This window comes from Lepidochelys kempii, chromosome 3 (genome assembly GCF_965140265.1).
Source record: "Lepidochelys kempii isolate rLepKem1 chromosome 3, rLepKem1.hap2, whole genome shotgun sequence".
Taxonomy (NCBI): Eukaryota; Metazoa; Chordata; order Testudines; family Cheloniidae; genus Lepidochelys; species Lepidochelys kempii.
Window position 1 is genome coordinate 64,629,968 of NC_133258.1, and position 20,958 is coordinate 64,650,925.

At 39.6% G+C, this 20,958-nt stretch overlaps 1 protein-coding gene across 2 annotated transcripts in view; it reads right to left on the reverse strand.

The window, feature by feature from the left end:
- Positions 1-20,958, reverse strand: part of ME1 (malic enzyme 1) — a 342,941-nt gene that overhangs the window by 149,614 nt on the left and 172,369 nt on the right. For both annotated transcript variants that reach the window (XR_012157982.1, XM_073336566.1), the window contains exon 6: positions 4,380-4,483. Coding sequence is in view for 1 of the 2 variants with exons in the window: in XM_073336566.1 (XP_073192667.1) it covers positions 4,380-4,483 (104 nt within the window). In the remaining variant the exon portion in view is untranslated. The remainder of the gene's footprint in view (positions 1-4,379; positions 4,484-20,958) is intronic.

A 20,958-nucleotide genomic window follows, 5' to 3' on the forward strand; every position in this document is an offset into this window, starting at 1 on the left:
GAACGGCTTAAATCCCTCAAAAGGCAAGTTCTTGATTATATTTTGCAGCTCCTTTGGAATTCCAGATGCCTGGAGCCAAAAGAATATGTCACACCAACGGCAGTGGCCATCAATTGTGAAGCCATATCAGCTGCATCAATAACTGCCTGGAGGGATGTTTTTGCTGCGAGTCAAGAACCATAAACTGTTCCCTATACTCCTCTAGTAGTTTGTCTAAAAATTTTACAGCATTAGCAAGTTAACAAAATTATATTTGGACAGGAGAGCTGGATAATAGCCACCCTCATTTGCAGAGTAGCTGTGCTGTGGATTAAGCTTTTCTGTCATGCATATCTAGTCTCTTGAGCTCCCTGTCTTTAGGAGTAGCTTTGGGATGAAACTGGAGGGAGTACTCCTTGACAGCCAGGGCCACCAATGAGTCAGGGAGTGGATGTGTGAAAAAATAATCAAAGTCCTTTGGAGGTAATTGTTAGCATCTATCCAATCTCTTGCTGCAGATGGTAGAGTCTGGAGTCTGCCAAACAGTTTTCAACTGCTCCAGCAAGGATTCATTAATGGAAAGGGCAACCCCTCTTGGAACAGGGATTTGTAAAATATTGAGGCTACTGTGCAGATTTTCTTGAACAAGCTCCACCTATTCTCCTAAAGAAGTGGCCATGTTTCTCATTAGGTCCAGGAAGACCTTAAAGTACTCTGGAGATGGAGCATTCGGTTCCATCTGGAGATGAGGAGGAAATATGTGAAGGGACATCCAGGGGTGCTCATTAGGATTCAAACCCATGAGAGGAGAAACAGTCAGGGTAGCCTGGTGAGAGGTTTCTTGGACTAGAAAAGGGAACCTCCTTCTGGTATTAGATTTTTATGGGAATCTCAAATCCCTTGGTATGGGCAGCTACCAGTATGGCCATGCAGAGTACTGCACAATTTGAGTGCCCAGGTGAAGGGCACCATTTTGGGGCTTCCTTGTAGGAAAACCATCCACAGTCCTTAAAACCTGTGTCCCTGTTATGACGTGTACAAGGTGACCTGAAAGACTGGGATGGTGACATGCACCTCTCAGATTCAGTCTGAAGAGGAAATGTATTATTCTTCAGGAAATGGAGGGGTCATTCTTGTTGGGTTTGTGGAACTCTTGATGCGGGAAACACCCTGGGATCTATATACAGCAGTATGAGATGAAGAGGTCTAACAGCATCGATGACGTTGAAGACTCCAATGGTGCTGATCTCGCTGGCAAAGTTGACCTCAGCAGAGTTGCTTGTGGTGCTGACTACATCAGGTATGTTGAAAACACTGTTGGTGCCAACCATGCCAGAAATGCCTGCGTTGACAGTGCCAAGTTCACTTACTGTACTAACGGGAGCAACAGTGCCAAAGACCCCATAGTGGTAAATAATAGACCATTAGTAGTAGTGGAGAGTCTGGTAAAGGGAGACACATAAGAGCCCTTGCAGCCATGAAGGTTTCATTAATCAAGGCACTGAGACAGGTAAGTCCTCTATTAGGCTTGGAAGGATAAGATTTTTATTTATAAAGGTTGCAACTATAGATGCACAAACCAATGAGAATATTTCCACCAATACAAATAAAAATTTACAGATAAGCAAAGTAATAAAAATGCTGCTTGGGAACTTATTAGAGTCCCACCTTAACATTTATAAAACATGTTGCGATCCCAGCATTAGTAGAGCTGGAGTAGGGGTACCATTTTTATAGCTTTAACTTTTTGAATCTCAGTGCCTACTGTCTTTCAATAATTAATGTCTGACCTTCCCCCCCACCCCACATAATTGCTCGCAACTGTGAAAATTTAAATAGATAAAAATAAAAAATCCTTAACAATAAACATCTATATTATCTGTCAATTATATATAAAAAAACCTGATTCTGCCAAGCTGCCTATTGTCAGTACTTGCACTGCTGTTGGAGCCGATGGTACTGAGATGGTCGGGATTATCTTTATATCCAGGGTCCAGTAAAGACAACGGCACTGGACTTGATGGCTCAAGACTCACTCAGTGAAGACCGATATTTTGATCATTAACAGTACCGTTAACAGGTTTTATGTACGTAAACCCAAAGGAACACTAGACCTCCAAATGTTTAATGAACAGAAATTATTCTGGATAAATTTCTGATATCATTATTTGAAAATTGAGAATTACAAAATTATATTCCAAATCTTAGTTATAAAAAGCAATGACTTTCTGTACGAAAAAAGAAAAAAAAGGAGAGCTAAGTTAGGATAGGCCTGAATTCAGTTATTGATTAAGACAGGATCCTTGGAAATTCACCCTGCTTTGGAAGGGCCTCAAATAAAGCATTGAGTCAGTCCATAACAGATGTACTACATAGGAAGAAAATGCACCATAGGCCCAAGATACCTCTTCTGAAGCCATTAGGTCACAATTACAGGACCTGAGGGAAAGGAAGAAAGGCAGCAGCTGCACAAGCCCCAAGTTGGTATACACTGCTCATTTTGCTGGCTTTCTGGTGTGGAAGTAGATAAAGGGAATTTGGATGCAGGCCTCTGAAATGAGCAGGAGTCAGGCTAACTCTAGCTTTAATAACGCGAGATTTGTAGAAGCAGGGATAGTGCAAAGCGAGTGGAAAACAATTGTGAAAGAGGCTGTTGCGACCTTGTATTAGATAAGACTAGAATGCTGACTAGAAGAGAAATGGTAAGAAAAATAAGAGATCATGAAGGAATATGTATAAACAAACTGCGGTTGTTGCTTATTATTGTCTGTAATAAATACTTGCTCTAATTGTTTATCTTGGAGAGACCTGCCTAGGTGGGGGAAACCCTGTGTCCTAGTGCACTCTCTCCCTCTGTGCAATTGCTTGAGATAATAAAGTGTATCTGACTTGCTGCACCCAACCTTGAGAGTGAGAACTGTGTTTTTCTCCAACACTGGTTAGTTTAAAGGGAAGTGGGGGAAACGTTTTGATGGACCTGGGTCCATTATAGACTTACATCCATTGCTGCCCACATATAGTACTTCAAGGTCAAAAATTTTTAAAAATATTCCTGTGAAACTTGTATAGAGTAAGGGACGTTTTGCCACATGTCCTTTACTATTTACATTATATAACAGTCAAAAACACCTACATTTGCTTGATAGGCTCCACCATGCTTAAATTACTAAATGTAATATATGAGGATTTACTTGGGAATCGTAATCAGTTTTACATAATATTTCACATGCTAATTGTAAACTACAAAAACCTTATGTGCTGAATGACTCCACTGACCAACCAAGGGGCATTTAGCACAAACATAACTAAAAACTTACCTTTTTTTCCTCTTTGTAGGGCCCCTGAAGAGACACTAGCCAACACCTGCTTTGGTGCAATGCCCCTGTTTGTACCATGCAGTAAAATCACAGCTAACACGTTACCTTGTTGGAGCCTACAAAAAGTCTATAGGTGATTAGCTAAAGTTCCATTTTTTCGCTATATTGTCTGATCTCTAGTGGCTTTGTTTGTTTGTTTGAATTAATTTAGTGCACTTTCTGAGTGTCAATGACAGGTACTCTTCAATAACAGAAATGAATATATCCTCTCTTCTGGCTGGAGAGAGAAAATAATGTAAGGAAACCCCAAAACATGTTTCCTGGGTTCAAGATGGAAAATGATTTGTCTCAAACTTGTTCAAGACTGGACTGAATCAGTAAATTTGTACCCCAGTATTTCTCACACCTTAATTTATCTCTTTGAAATTATGACACCACATGGCAGCAGGTCTGACAATCTTTCTGCTGGGCCTCACTGCAGAAGCTCCTGGAGACAACCCTTTCTTTGCACTTGAGTACTTGACAGATTCTTCTACACCTTGCAAAATCTGAATAGTTCTGGGATTTCAAATGCACATGGTGCATTCTAGGCACAAGAAATAGACAAGACTCGGAATACAGCAGTAGTGGAGCCCATCTTACAGGCTGCTAGATGGGATCAGATCTCTTTATAGTTTCAGAGATTGAAAAGAAGAGGTGGGGGAATTGTTAGGCTGCCATCTAATGCCTCAATCCAAACCTGGAAAGGTTATTTCTGGAGCCACATGCGGCTCTTCAGAAGTTAATATGCGGCTCCTTGTCTAGGCACCGACTCCAGGCCTGGCACTACAGGCACCAACTTTCCAACGTGCCGGGGGGTGCTCACTGCTCAAGCCCTGGCTCTGCCACAGGCCCTGCCCCCACTCCACCCCTTCCTACCCCCTCCCCTGAGCCTGCTGTGCCCTTTCTCCTCCACCTCTGAGCCTCCTGCATGCCATGAAACAGCTGATCGGGAGGTGTGGGAAGGGAGGGGGAGGTGCTGATCAGCAGGGTTGCTGAAGGGCAGGAGGCACTGGTGTGGGCGAACACAAACATACTGCATACCTGAAAGTCACAGCTTGCATGAATTCATCAAGAAGGTCGTCATAGGCTTGACCCCGAACTCTTTTGTGCCTCAGTCCAATATATAAGGGATCTTTTAGCAACTCCTGTTAAAGAAAGTACAAACTATTAATAAAACAAAAGTTACTTTTTATTTACAGTCTAATAAAAACAAGGACAGAGAGAGAACAACACAGTGTTTGAATTAACTGGAATAAATGGGATATATATCCATTAGCATATAAAGATTGAAGAAATATTCAGTTGTATCATGTGGGCAATAGAATGAATCTGTGTCATTCCCAAGAGAAGAAGTAAAGGTTTAAGTCAGGTTTCACAACTTCTAGTACTGATGGAAATAAGTCAGAACCCTATTATAAATCATATTCCTTTTTTAATACTTCTCTTAGTTTAAAGAATAGAAAGGAGGTACATAAAAAGGCAAATACTGGTTTTCCTCATAAAATTTGCTTTTCATATATTAAGGTTTCATACAGTGTTTTAGATTATAATGTTGGAGTACCAGCATGCATGGTATCCATTCCACAGAGAATAACCAAGTGCAGCCTTGCCCACCTCTAAACTAAGCTAAAACTCTGTGGTTTTGGATTATTCTTGTTCAATGAACAGTGTATTTCAGAGGCAGCATATCACATTTTATGTTCTGGTAGCTATGTTGTCATTAAAAAAAAGACCAAACTACCAGTAATACAGACTTATATTTCCGTATTATTACAGATCTGTCACAGACTCTTGGCTCTTTAGTTTCTGTAAGAGGTATGATTTGTCTTGCTATGGCACCAGTCCATATAAATATGGTTTCAAGATGCTCAGTCCCATCATTTGGATTCCTGGTATAAACTGAGTTCAAACTGTTAGTCAGTCTGCAGCTGTGCCATCTGCCAATAATTGCTTCTTTTTGATGCCTCTTCTGCTTTGGTTTTAGATGAACTAACACAGTAACTTTTTATGTTCACAAGTTCACTGCTCAGGAATTCTTATGTTAGGGAAAAAGTAGCAAAATGTCACGATCAAAACTTTCTAGAATAAAAACCATGAGTTCTTATTCAGCTTTAGAAAAACAACAATGTTAAATCATTTCTCTTGCTATATGAAAAACTGTTTAATATGCAAGAGAACTATTCAGTGAAAAGAAGCATTTATTTCTTTAATAAACTTGGTTATAGGAAATGTACATACTTTTTAGATGTGTATCAAGATTTGGCTTTGGATAAATTATTCAGCCAATTTTTGACCAAAATTAATACATTTTGCTGCAGCAAAATATTTGGTCATATATCTATTCACAGCTAACTAATGAGGATGAGGTGTCTGAGGAACACAGTACCTGCAATGTAGCTAACTTGGCAAATTCTTTTCCTCTTATTCTCATGTTTTTATCATTTCAGACACTTGCACCCTACCATGGTGTATCTGACTTCCTTTCTCATTCCCCATCACTATCAATAGCCCTATGTTTGTTCTCGCCTGGTCACCTTACTCTGTTCTTTCCTTTTTGACAGGTTACCTCCTTCACTTCATCAGCCTCAGCTTCTCTTCCTTATATGGTGGGAGGTGGTCTGGCATAAACCAATCTGACTCCAGAATATTTTTTTCTTCACTCTGGCTTTATTTTTCCTTTTTTACATGGCGGGCCTCAGGATGGACGCTAGAAGTTCTCTTAAGCAAAAACACACACCCCCAACCTCATAATGCAAACAGAAATACTTTTCCCTGCCCCTTCTTCAGGGTATTACCCTACTATATTGGCTCCTTGTCACCAGTCCTTCCCCCCAAGCAGCTGTTACCTTAGTTTCTTTCCCTATAGGGTGGGGAGACAGCCTTTCCTTCCTGCTGCTACCACTACCCCTGCTGCAGCTTGTCTCTCATCTGTGTCCTCCTCTTTCTCATCAGAAGAGAGGTTTTTAAAGGTCACTGGTAGCCCTTAACTGGCCTCAGGTGTCTCTAGTTAACCTTTGGTAAACTTTTTTTCAGCTCATAGGGAACAGGTCCTTCACCAATCTAAGGCTGATATATTTGCCTTCCACCACTCTCTTATATCTGTCACGACTGACTTTATCACACCTTCTTTTGCCTCCAATCTATCTATGAGAAGTGCCAGGATGTTCTTCCACTCTGGTACTATAGGATATTTTAACACAACAATCTGAACACAATTGGGTTTGGGCTCATCCTGAGCTGTTGTGGTAATGAGTATTACAACTTGGGGCCTTCTGTTGAGAATGCTTTCATCCTGAGCACTGTGGGATTACCTGATGACAGCATCTGTTTTTGTGGGTCTTGGAGAGACTAATTTCAAATGCCTTTCTGAAATGTTGATGGAAACTGAATTATTTGGGACTAGCTGATGCTATATTGCACTGAAGTTGTGTAATGGTCAGTTGGGTACCAGTTAAAAAAATTATCATTACATTCAAAGGAAGTTCTTTTATTGCTTGATGAAAGTTCAGTAGTTGAATGGCAGCCTCAAGGATCAAGAGGATAAGGAAATTATACAAATTACACAGAATTTAAGCTACTTTGCTCAGTGCAGAAGGGAACAGATTAGTCAATAGCCTAATCTTACCACCTGCATTCCATCCTCCTTCTCCTTGACTTCCCAGCAGCTTTTGACAGTCAACCACACTCTAGATCTTGAATCTCTGTTCTCCGCTGGCATTCATACCTCTGTCTTATGACTCTCCTCCTATCTGTCTTATTGCTCCTTCAGTATGTTGTTTGGAGGGTTGTTGCTGGCCCCCTCTCCACTTTTCAGTAGGTATTGCCCTAGGCTCCATCTTTGGTCCCCCTCTTCTTTTTCTACACACTCTCTCTAGGTACTCTTAATTTCAGAAATAGCTGTGACTCCTATCTTTATGCTGATCGCTCAAATCCGTCTCTGCACTGACAAGCTGTCTTCCTCAATCCAATCCAGCATTTCAGTCTGTCTTTCTGATACCTGTGTTTGTGGACGTCAAGTCAACATCTCAAATTCAATATGGCCAAAACTGAGTTCTTGATCTTTTCTGTCAAAGTCCTCCCTTCTCCCACTTTTCTCTATCACTCTGGACTACACTACCGCCCTTCCCAGTGATCCAAGCCTCTAATTTGGGTGCCATTTTTGACTCAGCCTTCTCTAGACCTGTCATAAATATAAAGGGAAGGGTAAACCCCTTTAAAATCCGTCCTGGCCAGAGGAAAACTCCTCTCACCTGTAAAGGGTTAAGAAGCTAAAGGTAACCTTGCTGGCACCTGACCAAAATGACCAATGAGGAGACAAGATACTTTCAAAATCTGGGAAGAGGGAGAAAAACAAAGGGTCTGGGTCTGTCTGTATGCTGCTTTTGCAGGAGACAGAACAGGAATGTAGTCTTAGAACTTTTAGTAAGTAATCTAGCTATGTATGTGTTAGATTATGATTTCTTTAAATGGCTGAGAAAAGAACTGTGCTGAATAGAATGACTATTCCTGTCTGTGTGTCTTTTTTGTAACTTAAGGTTTTACCTAGAGGGATTCTCTATGTTTTGAATCTAATTACCCTGTAAGGTATCTACCATCCTGATTTTACAGAGGTGATTCCTTTACTTCTATTAAAAGTCTTCTTGTAAGAAAACTGAATGCTTTTTCATTGTTCTAAGATCCAAGGGTTTGGGTCTGTGGTCACCTATGCGAATTGTTGAGGATTTTTACCAAACCTTCCCCTGGAAGTGGGGTGCAAGGGTTGGGAGGATTTTGGGGGGGAAAGACGTGTCCAAACTACATTTCCCAGTAAACCCAGTTAAAGTTTGGTGGTGGCAGTGGAAATTCCAAGGGCAAAGGGTAAAATTAATTTGTACCTTGGGGAAGTTTTAACCTAAGCTGGTAAAAGTAAGCTTAGGAGGTTTTCATGCAGGTCCCCACATCTGTACCCTAGAGTTCAGAGTGGGGAAGGAACCTTGACAAGACCCGTACTTTCACAATGTCTAAATCTTGTTGCTTCCTCTTACACAACAATTCTAAGATAAGGACTTTCCTCTGTTTACACAGCTACAACTCTCATCCAAGTCTTCAACATTTTGTGGCTTGACTGGGGCAAGACTTCTTCTTTCTGGCCTTAACTACTGCAACCTTCCTCCTTTCAAGTCCATTTAAAATGCTGTGGCCAAGATCATTTTCCTAGTTCATCACTCTAACCACATCAATCCCCTTATTTCAATCCATTCACTAGCTCCCTCTTTGCCTCTGCATCAAACACAAGTTTATTGTTTTTATCTTTTAAGGCCAGTCACAGCTTATTTAGCCCAAACCTAGCTAGCAAATTTAGTAACTTATGATACCAGCCTCAACCTTAATTCTGCCAACTTTCCCGGCCCTTACCACCTGTTACAAGATTGTTCTCTCTATAAAATGCCCACAGATGGTGCTCAAGAATATTCAGCATAGTTCCTTGGTTCTGTAGGACCGATAAAACTTGTTGCTGTTATTTTAAATGGCTTCTAGTGTGCAGCTCTTTACATGGAATCACTTTTCATGGAACTCTTACCGTTACCCGTGAGTCATCTTCTCCCGAAAAGCTTTCTCCAACTCCACCCCTTATGCATAACCAATACAGCTACTACTTTATCCTCCTTCAAATAAGTCCTGAAGATTCACTCTGTGTTACCTAAAGAACACACCCCGCTGATCACAGCTAGGCAGGTGATGAGCTGTGACTGTTCCTCTTTCCCTTCTCTCTCAATCTTACTAATGTTCCCATACTTCGCCTTACCTCTAGCCTAATTAAAAAACAAAACACAAAGGAATAAAACCCAAACAATACGTCATGTAACTAAGAAGGTTGCATTAATTCTTCACCACACTCATTTGCTTGTATTATATCCCCATTCCCTGACTTGTATCTGTTTTGTCTCTCAAGACTGTAAAAGACCCCCCTCTTCCCAGGAAAACAATTTTGTCATATTAATGTTTGTACAGCCCAACAGAGCTTCAGCTTGACTGAATAATAATAATAAAAGCTTTTATTCAGAATATGTTGCTGCTGTTAAGTATGAATTGAGATCTACAATCTCAAAACAATTTTGATAAATGGCTAGATGACAGATTACCAGAAAAATCAGATCGCACTGCCCACATATTAAGTGATGGCTTAATTTAATAGAATTGATGTGACTTCTCATTTAAGAGAAATCTCTAGGAAACACAACACCACAGATCCAAAAGCAAGGAACTGCATGATTAGGTTTGGAAGGATTACTTTTTTTATTGGTAAATGTTAGCAAACATTGATTTCACCATACACACACAAACTGACAAAAAATTCCCATCAATAACTAGAATTTACAGCTAGGTAAAGTAAAATAAATGCTGCGTGAGAACTTCTTAGAGTTTGGTTTTAAGGGTATTTCCTCTATATATTTTGACGTGTGCTGTTGACAATTTGGGTCTTAATTTTTTTTTAATAAAGAGCAGAAATACTTACTAAAGACTGATATTTGCATAATCATGATATGCACAAGACACAATATATAGATTTCATGCTATGGACTCCACCATGGCTTTGCAACGAGCTTAACGCAAGGGACAGTATGTTTTTGCACTGCGCCTGTAGCAGTCTGGAAGAGTGTCTTCCTATCAGTCCCTCTGCTGCTCCACGGAGGGAAAAACTGTGCCAGGCCTATAGCCAGCACAGCACTAGTTCCCTGGCATGCAGATGCAGCTACACTGACATGCAGTAGGTGGGGAAGCTTTGGTTCCACCCGTTCTCAACCCTCCAATCAACCTGCATGATAGGGGGATCATAGTGACTCTCCAGATCATGTTTCCTCTCCCAGGTTAATAGCCATGTGCCTCCTTACAGCCCTGCACCACCAGGTCTGCCAGGCCACAACGTTGCCCTATATAGTTATTCATCATGTGTAGTTTATCCCCTTTCAAATTTCAGTATCTCATATGCCTCATCATCTCCCACCACCAGCATGTATTATGACTGGCAATTTTTACGATACCTACTGAAGGAAAATACTTTTTTCCAAAAGCAGTCATGTTTCTTCTATCCAGAGCTCTGCAAAAAAAGTTTTTTTTTTCATGTCTCTAATTTTTAAATTGTCAAGCCAAGTTAAATGAAGTGTTTCAAAATATTTCATAGCCAGATTGAGACAATTTGCCAGGTTTTCACACTGAAGCCAACTTTTGCTGAACTATAAATCCATGAAAATCAAGATATACAGCATAAATGCTGACAAATCCTTAACTGTGTAGTTAAGCTTTTGTGTAGTAAAGCTTTAGTGCAGCCTTCAGACACTGTTTTCGAGCTCCCTTTGCTCCCTCACCACCACTGTATCTGGTACACTTGCTGGTATCCACAGACCAATAACTAATATAAGAGAATCAACAAATAATGTCAGCCTAATCATGCTTGTATGATCACAACACACACACATACTCTCTCTCCTTTGCAGAATGTTAATGAGGCACCCTTAAAAATCTAATTAACTTCATGTCCACAGGGCTCTTTTGGGTTTTCAGTTTGGGTAAAGTCTTATAAGCACAGGCAGTTAATTCAGCAAGACATCTTGGCAGAAAGCCTGTAAAACTTTTCTGAGAGCTTGAAATTTGTTTACAGCTCAGTGCATACTTCTTCACAAAAGTGTTATAGTTCAACAAGGAACAACCAAAAAGTTCCTTTAAACTCCTGTTTGGAGTAATGTATGGTGAAATACAGATAGGAGAGAAAATAATTAAGCATTCAACAACTGAAAAGAACAGTGGTCATTTCTAAGCCGTGAATGGCAAACTATTGTGCAATTTCTCTTTTTCAAAAAGGCACTGAAGAATAAATAAGCTGCTTAAGCACATTATCCTGTTATTCAGGTCACTACAGTGCAAACTAGATCAGAGGGTTTGTTTTTGTTTTTTTTAACTGTTCACACATTTTGAGAGATTAACATATTTACTACTGACTATTTCATGGTTTCCAAAGCCGATTACTGAAAAGAAAATTCTATACTACAAACAAATATGTCAAGCCATGATTACTGGATCCTTTTCCTCAAGTGAACAAATGAAACTTGAATAACAAACTTCTTGTAGAATGTAAACCTTTTTAATGTTCTTTTGGAGATTTAATCTCCTTCAAAATATAACTCATCTTTCTCTGGTTAACAGATTTGTTGTGTATATTAAATTAAATTTATTGAAAACTTGAACATGTCTATTTTACACACTAGTGCTTTAATGAAAAAACCTACACAAAAGATATAAAACACATTCATACTTAGAAATGCAGCAAGTTCAAACTTTATCCTTGTAAACTTCTTTCCCCCAAAAGGGCTTAATTGAGGTTCATTCACTTGAAAGATCACATAGATCTACTTAGAATTAGCCATGTAAAATAAAAAAGAGTTCTTTGAAGCACCACCGGAACATATTAAAACTGTAATGATCTCTTGAGGTTTTTTTTTTTTTTTTTTAAAAAGGGCTGGGGGGAAACCCATTTATATTACTTGTACACACTTAGAGCTAAGAGATCAGCAAGTCATCAAAGTTCAAGAAAGGCCTGAGCCGTACACCTGGCTCTAATTGAGCTTCAGGAGCCGAGCCAAGCTAATGACACAGTAGATTACACAATTGGTGCATTTCATCATCAGGGAATGAACATGCTGAAATACCATCGCTATCTATGAACAATTTATGAATTCTGGTTGATTTTATTAAATTGCTGTGTCACTGAATGCCTCAGTGTATGTGTAATCCACCATTTCTGTGCCATGTATTTCCCAGATCAGGAACAACAGACGGTTGTTAAATCTTGATGGTCATCCATTCAAATGGGAGGATCTTAGAAGAATAGGCTGGCTGAAGTTAGAAGAACCAGTTTTCTCCAACTTTGGCGCAAAGGGCTGGCGTTTGAAGGAGTAGAATTTTTCCAAAAGCAACGAAGAGATCAGGTGTTAGCACTGCATCTTAAAAACCTGAGCCTGAGACTCAGGGGGGTGGAATGGGGAGAAATCAGAGGAAGTACTCACAGGAGGAACAAAGACACAAGCTTTTGGAAGGAGAGGATACATTTCTGATGGCGAGAACAGCCAAAGTCCAAGGAAGCTGGCTAGAGAAGAGAGGACTGACCCCATGACTGGGAAGAAAAGCCTGACCTGGGGAAGTGGAGTCCCAGAATGGGGAGCTGGAGCCCAGAAAGATACAGTCCCAGTTCTGAAGAACACTCCAGAATGGTGAGGAAAGTGAGGCAGGGAATGCCATATGGACCTCTTATTGTTTTTGTCTGGATTTGTATATTTCTTGCAATACCTAAAGTAAAGAGTGACTGGTTTTGAAAGCTTTGTAAAGCCTTTGTGTTAAGTCCTTCAACTATCACATGTCCCTGAAAAAGTAAGCTGTACACCAGAGTAACTATAAGGTTGGCATTCTGGGAAAGGGTGTTCAGGAGTCTGGGGAAGCTGGCACTAGTCACAGGGCCTAAGGAGTTGGACCATGGGGTCTCACCACTCAGAAGGGAATGTGAGACGAAAGATCTGCACCTCAAGAATGTGCCTAGAGACCTAAAGCCAGAGGCAGTGCCTGGACTCTGCTCAGTCACAGGCAGTGAAGAGAACATAGGTACAAGATATGGGGACGCAAACACAGTAGCCTGGTGAGTGTCCAGCTCGGGAAGCTCAACCAGGGCTATCTGTACTCAGAATTGGTACTGAAATATATCTTTGGAACAGATACTTTCATTTTCAGCAAACAGCCTCCCCAGAAAAATCAGAGGCATAGGACCCATTCCTACAACATACTGAGCATCTCCACTTATACTGAACTCAGAGTAGAGTGCTCAGAATTAGTGCTGAGTGAATAACTGATTTTTTTCATTCAGTGGCCAAACCCAAAACCGAAACTGACATTTTTCAGTATTTCTCACCAAAATAAAAACAAAACAAAATTGTTCACGTTGAATCAACATATTCAAAACAAAATGGTTCATTTTGAAATGAAATGTCAAAATGGCTCATTTTGATAATGTCAAACCAAACCATTTTAACTTTTTCTAATTTCCCCCCCTAATTTTTTAAGCAACCAAAACTATTCACCAAACTGGACCTGAATTTGTGAATAGTTTTGGTCTCCATTTTTTGGTGAATTTATTATTCCCCCCAAAATTTTTTTTGACTAGCTCTAGTCAGAACCCCTCAGGAGTTATTCAGTATTACAGAATTGCACCCTTAGGCCATATCTACTGTACTTCCGCTTTAGCGGCATAGCAAAGACACTGCAGCTACGCCTCTGTAGTGTCGCAGTGTAGATGCTACCTACATTGATGGAAGCAATTTTCTGTCAGTGTAATTAGTTCATCTCTCTGAGAGGCATTAGCTAGGTCAAAAGAAGAATTCTTCCACCAACCTAGCCACATCTACACCAGACGTTAGGTCAACCTAACTATGGCACTCAGGGCATGAAATGTGTCACAGATCTGAACAATGTAGCTAGAGCAATCTAATTTTTAAGTGTAGACCAGATCTTAGAGAAGGAGTTTGAAAAATTATGGGTATGCTGCAGCTCAAAGAAATATAGCACTTTAACTGGAAAAAAATCCTCTTTCTATAATCTCAGTTCCTTGATTCTTTATTTCTGAAATAAATTGTTTTCAAGAATAACCGGTGTTGGGAATTCACAGGGCACCTGATCATCCTGAAATAAGAGGAGTCATGCTTTCCAGTATTTCAAATCTTTAAATTTTTTGTGATAATACAATACAAATTTATTTTGTACAGTGCATCCCAAACAAACTACCACAGTATTTTACAGATTTAGAGAGACTCTGTCAAAATAAAAATTCTCACCATTAGTAGAGATAGGGTAGAAATTAGAGCCAGTTAGAAAACAGGAAATTCCAATATTTTGAAGTTTGTTTTTCTTCTGAATTGCAACAAAATGCTGAAATTCCAAAATACACTGTAGAATGAAAATTCTGAAAAATGTTGATGCAGAATTATGTACATGTTTTGATATTAAAACATTTCATAACATAAAAATGGCCCTACTGGGTCAGACCGAAGGTCCATCTAGCCCAGTATCCTGTCTTCCGACAGTGGCCAATGCCAGGTGCACAGAGGGAATGAACAGAACAGGTAATCATCAAGTGATCCATCCTCTGTCACTCATTCCCAGCTTCTGGCAAACAGGCGAGGGACACCATTCCTATCACCCTGACTATTCCTACCCACCAACATTTCAATAATGTTGAAACATAATAAAATATTAGATATAGATTATATACAATATAAAAGTCTAAATGAATCAAAATGGTAGTCTAAATGAAACATTTTTGCCTTATCAAAACAAAACAAGAAAATATAAATGATTTATTTTGATTTTTTTCCCAAAATTTTGATGAAATAGACCTGCTCCTGCAGAGCATTTTAGTTTTAATGAAACTGCACACTGTGATGGAAAACTGTTCCATCAAAAAAATTTCAACTGCATTTTAATGCAGTTAATTTCTTTTTTAATGTTAGCAGCAAGACTCTGCATTGCACATTCTTGGGAAAATGTCATTTCTATGGAATTGTGTCATAGTAAAATATGGATTCTCCTTCTGTTGGAAAAGCTTAAACACCAAGTACATACACAAGAGAAGTGCTTGGAGGAAATATAAATTTGAATCCACATCTGCTTCTTGGATCATAACTATCCCTTGCTACTAGTAATGTAAGAGTCTTATAAAACGAAATAATGTTTGCAAATGTAATTTATATTTTTCCAGTTATGCTGTTTGATTCATTATATACTTTACTGGGTAGTGAAGTTCTACCGGTAAGGTTAATTTTCTACCTACGTTCATTTTACTTTCTGCTTCACAGCCATTAATCTGTTGTTTATCAATTTTCTGCCCTTTATGAACTGTCAACATTTGTAAAATGTTTTCATTTAGATAAGTCAAAATGTATAAAATAAACTCAATTCATATTAGGGTTTGAAAACTCTCCTCTTTTTAACAAACTTATTTTGGGACCTAATCTTCTTAAACAAAGCAGCAGATGCTATACATTTCAGAAAATTTGTGGTGTATATCGGTATACCCAGTGTATTTTTCTTCTAAGGGTACCTACAAGTAGGTTTCCTAATCCATATTTAGGACCTAAATAAGTTTCCTGATTTTCAAAAAGTGCTGAGAACCTGCCAATATAATTGCTTTCTGTTTCAACTGGGGTGCTCAGAACTTCTGAAAATCAGTCCCTACATAACCACAGGGCAAGAGAATTTAAGAAGCTGTTTTATCATAAAACATTTTGGGGGAAAATCTTAAAGTTAAATCACCAAAAATTATGCTAAGTTTTATTAAATTTGTCTTTTCTGAAGCTTTTTCTTTGAAGCATGTCAGCTAGCTGTGTCATACATTTCCTAGCTTAGGAGGGGACCATGGACTGGAGTGAAGGGTAAGCCTTTACCACCACATCTCCACACTGCATATGGATCCCAGCACCCGCAGGAAACACTGGTTTTGGAGGACCATTACTCTTCATCCTGTCATAAATATAAAGGGAAGGGTAAACACCTTTAAATCCCTTCTGGCCAGAGGAAAAACCCTTTCACCTGTAAAGGGTTAAGAAGCTAAGATAACCTTGCTGGCACCTGACCAAAATGACCAATGAAGAGACAAAATACTTTCAAAGCTGGAGGGGGTGGAAACAAAGGGTCCTCTCTGTCTGGGTGATGCTTTTCCCAGGACCAGAGCAGGAATGCAGGTCAAAACTCCTGTAAAAAGTTAGTAAGCAATCTAGTTAGATGTGCGTTAGATTCTGTTTTGTTTAAATGGCTGATAAAATAAGTTGTGCTGAATGGAATGTATATTCCTTTTTTTGTGTCTTTTTGTAACTTAAGGTTGTGCCTAGAGGGATTCTCTATGTTTTGAATCTGATTACCCTGTAAGGTATTTACCATCCTGATTTTACAGAGGTGATTCTTTTACTTTTTCTTTAATTAAAATTCTTCTTTTAAGAACCTGATTGCTTTTTCATTGTTCTTAAGATCCAAGAGTTTGGGTCTGTGTTCACCTATGCAAATTGGTAAGGATTTTTATCAAGCCTTCCCCAGGAAAGGGGGTGTAGTGCTTGGGGGGATATTTTGGGGCGAGGAGACATTTCCAAGTGGGCACTTCCCCTGTTATTTTTATTAGACACTTTGGTGGTGGCAGCATAAGGTCCAGGGACAAAAGGTAAAACAGTTTGTACCTTGGGGAAGTTTTAACCTAAGCTGGTAAAAATAAGCTTCGGGGGTTTTTCATGCAGGTCCCCACATCTGTACCCTAGAGTTCAGAGTGGGGAAGGAAACTTGACAAACCCATTCTAAACAGGCAGGTCCTGCTGTGGGAAGGTTGGTCTCTCTTCACTTCTCCCTGCCAGAGAGGGAACAAATGTGGAAGGACTTTCCAGCTTTCTGCAGGAGACCTCCAAGTGGAAAAGAGTAACACTGTACTCCCAAAAATGGAAAGTCATGTAATCTGTGCCTTCTTTGACAATAAAATCGTTCTAGACGTACGAAAAGGAGAGAATATGTTTTAAGATGAGACTCAAAAGGGGTGGCTGGTTAGCCAACATACTAATAGTAAAATTACCAACCCAAAGTAGCTGCTGAGATATATTATTAGCATATGAGGGAGGGGCAGGGGAACAGGAGCTGTAGTATACTAACTATTTTTCCATCTGTGACTTTGAAAGCACAACTGTAACCTATGTCAACATGGGCAAAATTCTAGGCCTGTGTTATGCAGGAGCTCAGACTAAATGATCATAACAATCCCTTCTAGCCATAAAATCTATGAATATATAACATTTATTAAAATAAAATTATGCTTGAAGTAAAAATGACTTGCACAGAAAGAGACAAAACACTGAATAATGTAATATATTTTTATTTGTGCTTGGTTAAAATAGTGTTTCAAAACAAATCTACAGTAAATAGTTTGACATTTTAAAACATGGGGTGTGACTGATGGAGGGAAATAATTATGTAAATCAAAAATAATTTTCTTTCTATGTCTAATATCAGACTATCTTACATAATATAGGCATCTTATTTTTTCCTGTCTACATTTGTATAGTCACCCCCAGCTAGGGTTTTGTACAACTCAACCAGATCTCAGAGGGACTCTTTTCAAAGCCAGACTTGACTTGTCCAGCTATGCTTGTTCTTTCCTTTTATAATGCAGCTTATCTTTTAATCGGTTTGACCTTTAAGCCTCTTGTTTGCCTTCGCTCATGAAGCTCACTAATTTCCTAATCTAAAGACAAACTAAAGGTTATAGCTCTGACTAGACAAACTCTCCCTGTCCTCCTCCTTTCCACTCACTCACTTTTTTCCCTACACTTTTTACTTTCATTCTCTATCCCTCTCTTTGGTTAACACTACTGCATCTAATCCTTCTGTATCCTTTCCCCATCCACACAGATTAATTCACATGTGCAATCTTCTGAACCCTGCCCATTCTGGTAGTTCTTACTGTGCTAAACAAGAAGCCAAATTTTCAACTGATCTAAATTGAAATAGCTCTAATGAGTCAATGGAACTACAATGATTTACTCTAACTGAAGATATAGCTAAAAACGTATAACAATAAGTCATTACAAACATCTCCAGACACACATAAAATTTCTAACAAACATCAAATATCAGTTTTAACTTTTCCCCCCCAATAAACTTCACCTTAGAGTCAAATAAGTATATTGACCTGTACCACTTGTTCCCAGTGCTACCCTCAAGGAAAGAGCTGGGAAAGCAGCTGAGCTTTGAACCATATTCTAAAATTCAACAGATTCTGAGATTTATCAGACTAATGGGGAAAGGGACCAGACACGAGAGCCCTTTACTGAAACATAACTGTCAACGGGCCGTTAAAAGTCCAGTTGGCAGCGCAGTGGGGCTAAGACGGGCTTCCTACCTGGCTTGTCGCTGCTTCCAGGGAGCCGTGCAATGTCCCTCGGCTCCTAGGTGGAGGTGCAACCAAGGGGGCTCCGCGCACCACCCCCACCCTGAGCACTGGCCCCACAGCTCCCATTGGCCGTGAACCACGGACAATGGGAGCTGTGAGGGTGTGTGCCTCGCTGCCCCTGCACCTAGGAGCCAAGAGACATGTCACCACTTCTGGGGAGCCGCCCGATATAAGCACCGCCCAGATCCCACACCCCTCATCTCTTCCCACGCCCCAACCCCCTGCCCAAGCCCAGAGCCCCCTCCCCACCGATAACCCCTCATTTCTGGCCCCATCCCGGAGCCTGCACCCCCAACCAGAGCCCTTACCCCCTCCCGCACCCCAACCCCCTATCGCAGCCTAGTGAAAATGAACAAGTTTTTGACACTGAAGATAAGTAGCTTAATGTAGCCTCACCACCTACCTGGTCTGGCTTCAGGCTAGCCATTGCGTCAGTCTCCCTTCTTGGGCTTCTCAGTAACTCTCAAAGTCTTTTATGCATATAATAACAACCTCCTCTTCTTTTGGTCTGATTTATTAACAGAGTTCACAAGGGAAACAAAACTTCCTACTGAGGCTCGCTCTTCAGCCAAGTCTTTCCTTACATTCCAGCCTTTCTAGTTGTTACTAGTTCTCTGCACTCATTTGAGGACAGCAACTCCCAGGCCTTCCTACCCGGAGTCCCCCTTCTCTTTGGACAGGACTCAAGGTCTCCTCTTCCTTCACCTTCACAGCCTCTCTTATCTACCCCTACAGGATTCATTTAGCCACATGACTCATCTGTCATGTGACATTCATCTCTCTACCTGGGGAGGTGAGTTAAGCATGTCACAGGTGGGAGTGGAACCATGTCCCAAAGGGCTAGCCATCCTGTGATATTTATGTTTGATCTGATGAAGAATGGGAAGCCACTGGAGGGATGCAAAGAGAAGGTCATGGTCAAAGCAACCAGCTAGGAAAACGATCTTTATAGGAGTATTTTGAATGGAAATGAACAAGACAAGACTGCATTTTTCAAGGCCAGAGAAAAGGATGTTGCAGTAATCAGGATGTGAGATGATGAGAGCTTGGAAGGGAGTTTTAGCTGCATGAATGGATAAGAAAGGTAATATCTTAATGTTATGTAGAAAGAATCTGTAAGACTTAAGATATAGCCCGGAAGTGAGGACCTAGAGAGGGGCCTGAGCTGAAGATGACACCCCCAGTTTATGACCCTGATGACATGCCACCCTGGCTCCAGGCTAGATGAAAAATGACAACGTAGCCCATAGTAAGCATAAGATAATGCCATATTAAAGTTACATACTCAAAATTTATATTTATATTTTGTTCAATTAAAATATTGACACCTTTTTGATCTTACATTCTTAATTAAGGAAGTGATTTCTAAAATTTACTAGATATTCACTTTTAAAGACATTAAGAATAATTATATATTATTTTGGCAAACAAATTCAGTTTTGTGAGTCTTGTAAGAAAAATTTAATGGCACGAAGTCCCTTTGGACCTTGCTAAGATTTCTCATTAAAACCAAAACAGATCAATGTTGTCTGATACCACGCTAACTCCACATTACTCACTCCTCAGAGCTGTGGGTTCTACTTCAGCATGATTCCCAACCTCTGCTTGAGGAGAAAGAAGCCATTTTTGAAGATTGAACCATATTCCAAAAAGAGCTACTCCTAAACAAGCGAGCTTACTAGTCTTAATGTTAACTTTTTTTGCATGTTACTCTATATGAACTCATATATAGTATGAATGTACATATATACTGTACAAACTCAAAGAAGAAAAGACAAGTTAGAAAACTTAGATTTAGCCCACAGATAAAAATTTGAATAGAAGATAAAGAACTTTGTGGAGAAATAAAATAGCCAAAAGGCAGGTACAGGCTGACAAGCAAACCATCACACAAGATTAAACAGGAAGTGTGGTTTCCAAATACAATGTAGTATTCCAAAACCTGTGCTACAGTAAAGAGCTTTGTATCCAGTAGAGGTTTCTATTAACATTTTTGTTGCTGACAACAAATCTTCCCTGTGGCCTGTTTTAACATCCAGGATACATTAAATCCATATCTATTTTAGTGGACATAAGATTCCACATATATGAATGCAAAGTATTAATACATAATGATGGGTACACTGATGGCCAGATGGGAATAACTGGCATTTACTTTAACTATTTAGAAAAATAAGAAAAATGCATAGGTATATAAGAATCACATATGATTATATTCCTTTCCCAAACTCTTGGTATGTCATCTATCTCTTTAAAATGTAAATTATTCAAGGAATAGGACCATGACATTGTGTTAAGCATATAATGGGGCCCCAAACATAATAAGGGCCATCATCCAGACTGAGGACTCTGGAATTATTGTAATACAAATATTATGGAATGAGAAAATCAATAATAGCTGCCTCCACACCAGAACAGTAATCCAGTTTGAAAACAAACTAATGATTCTGAAGAGCAGATCTATACGAAAAATTGCCATTCTTATGCAGTTCTGAATAATGGTAAGATAGATAAGTGACAACACATACACAAAAAACAGAAAATAGAATTTCAGGGTGCCACACAAGAAGACTTCTGAACAGATATTTTCCATAACTTACTACTCTCAAACACTGGGAA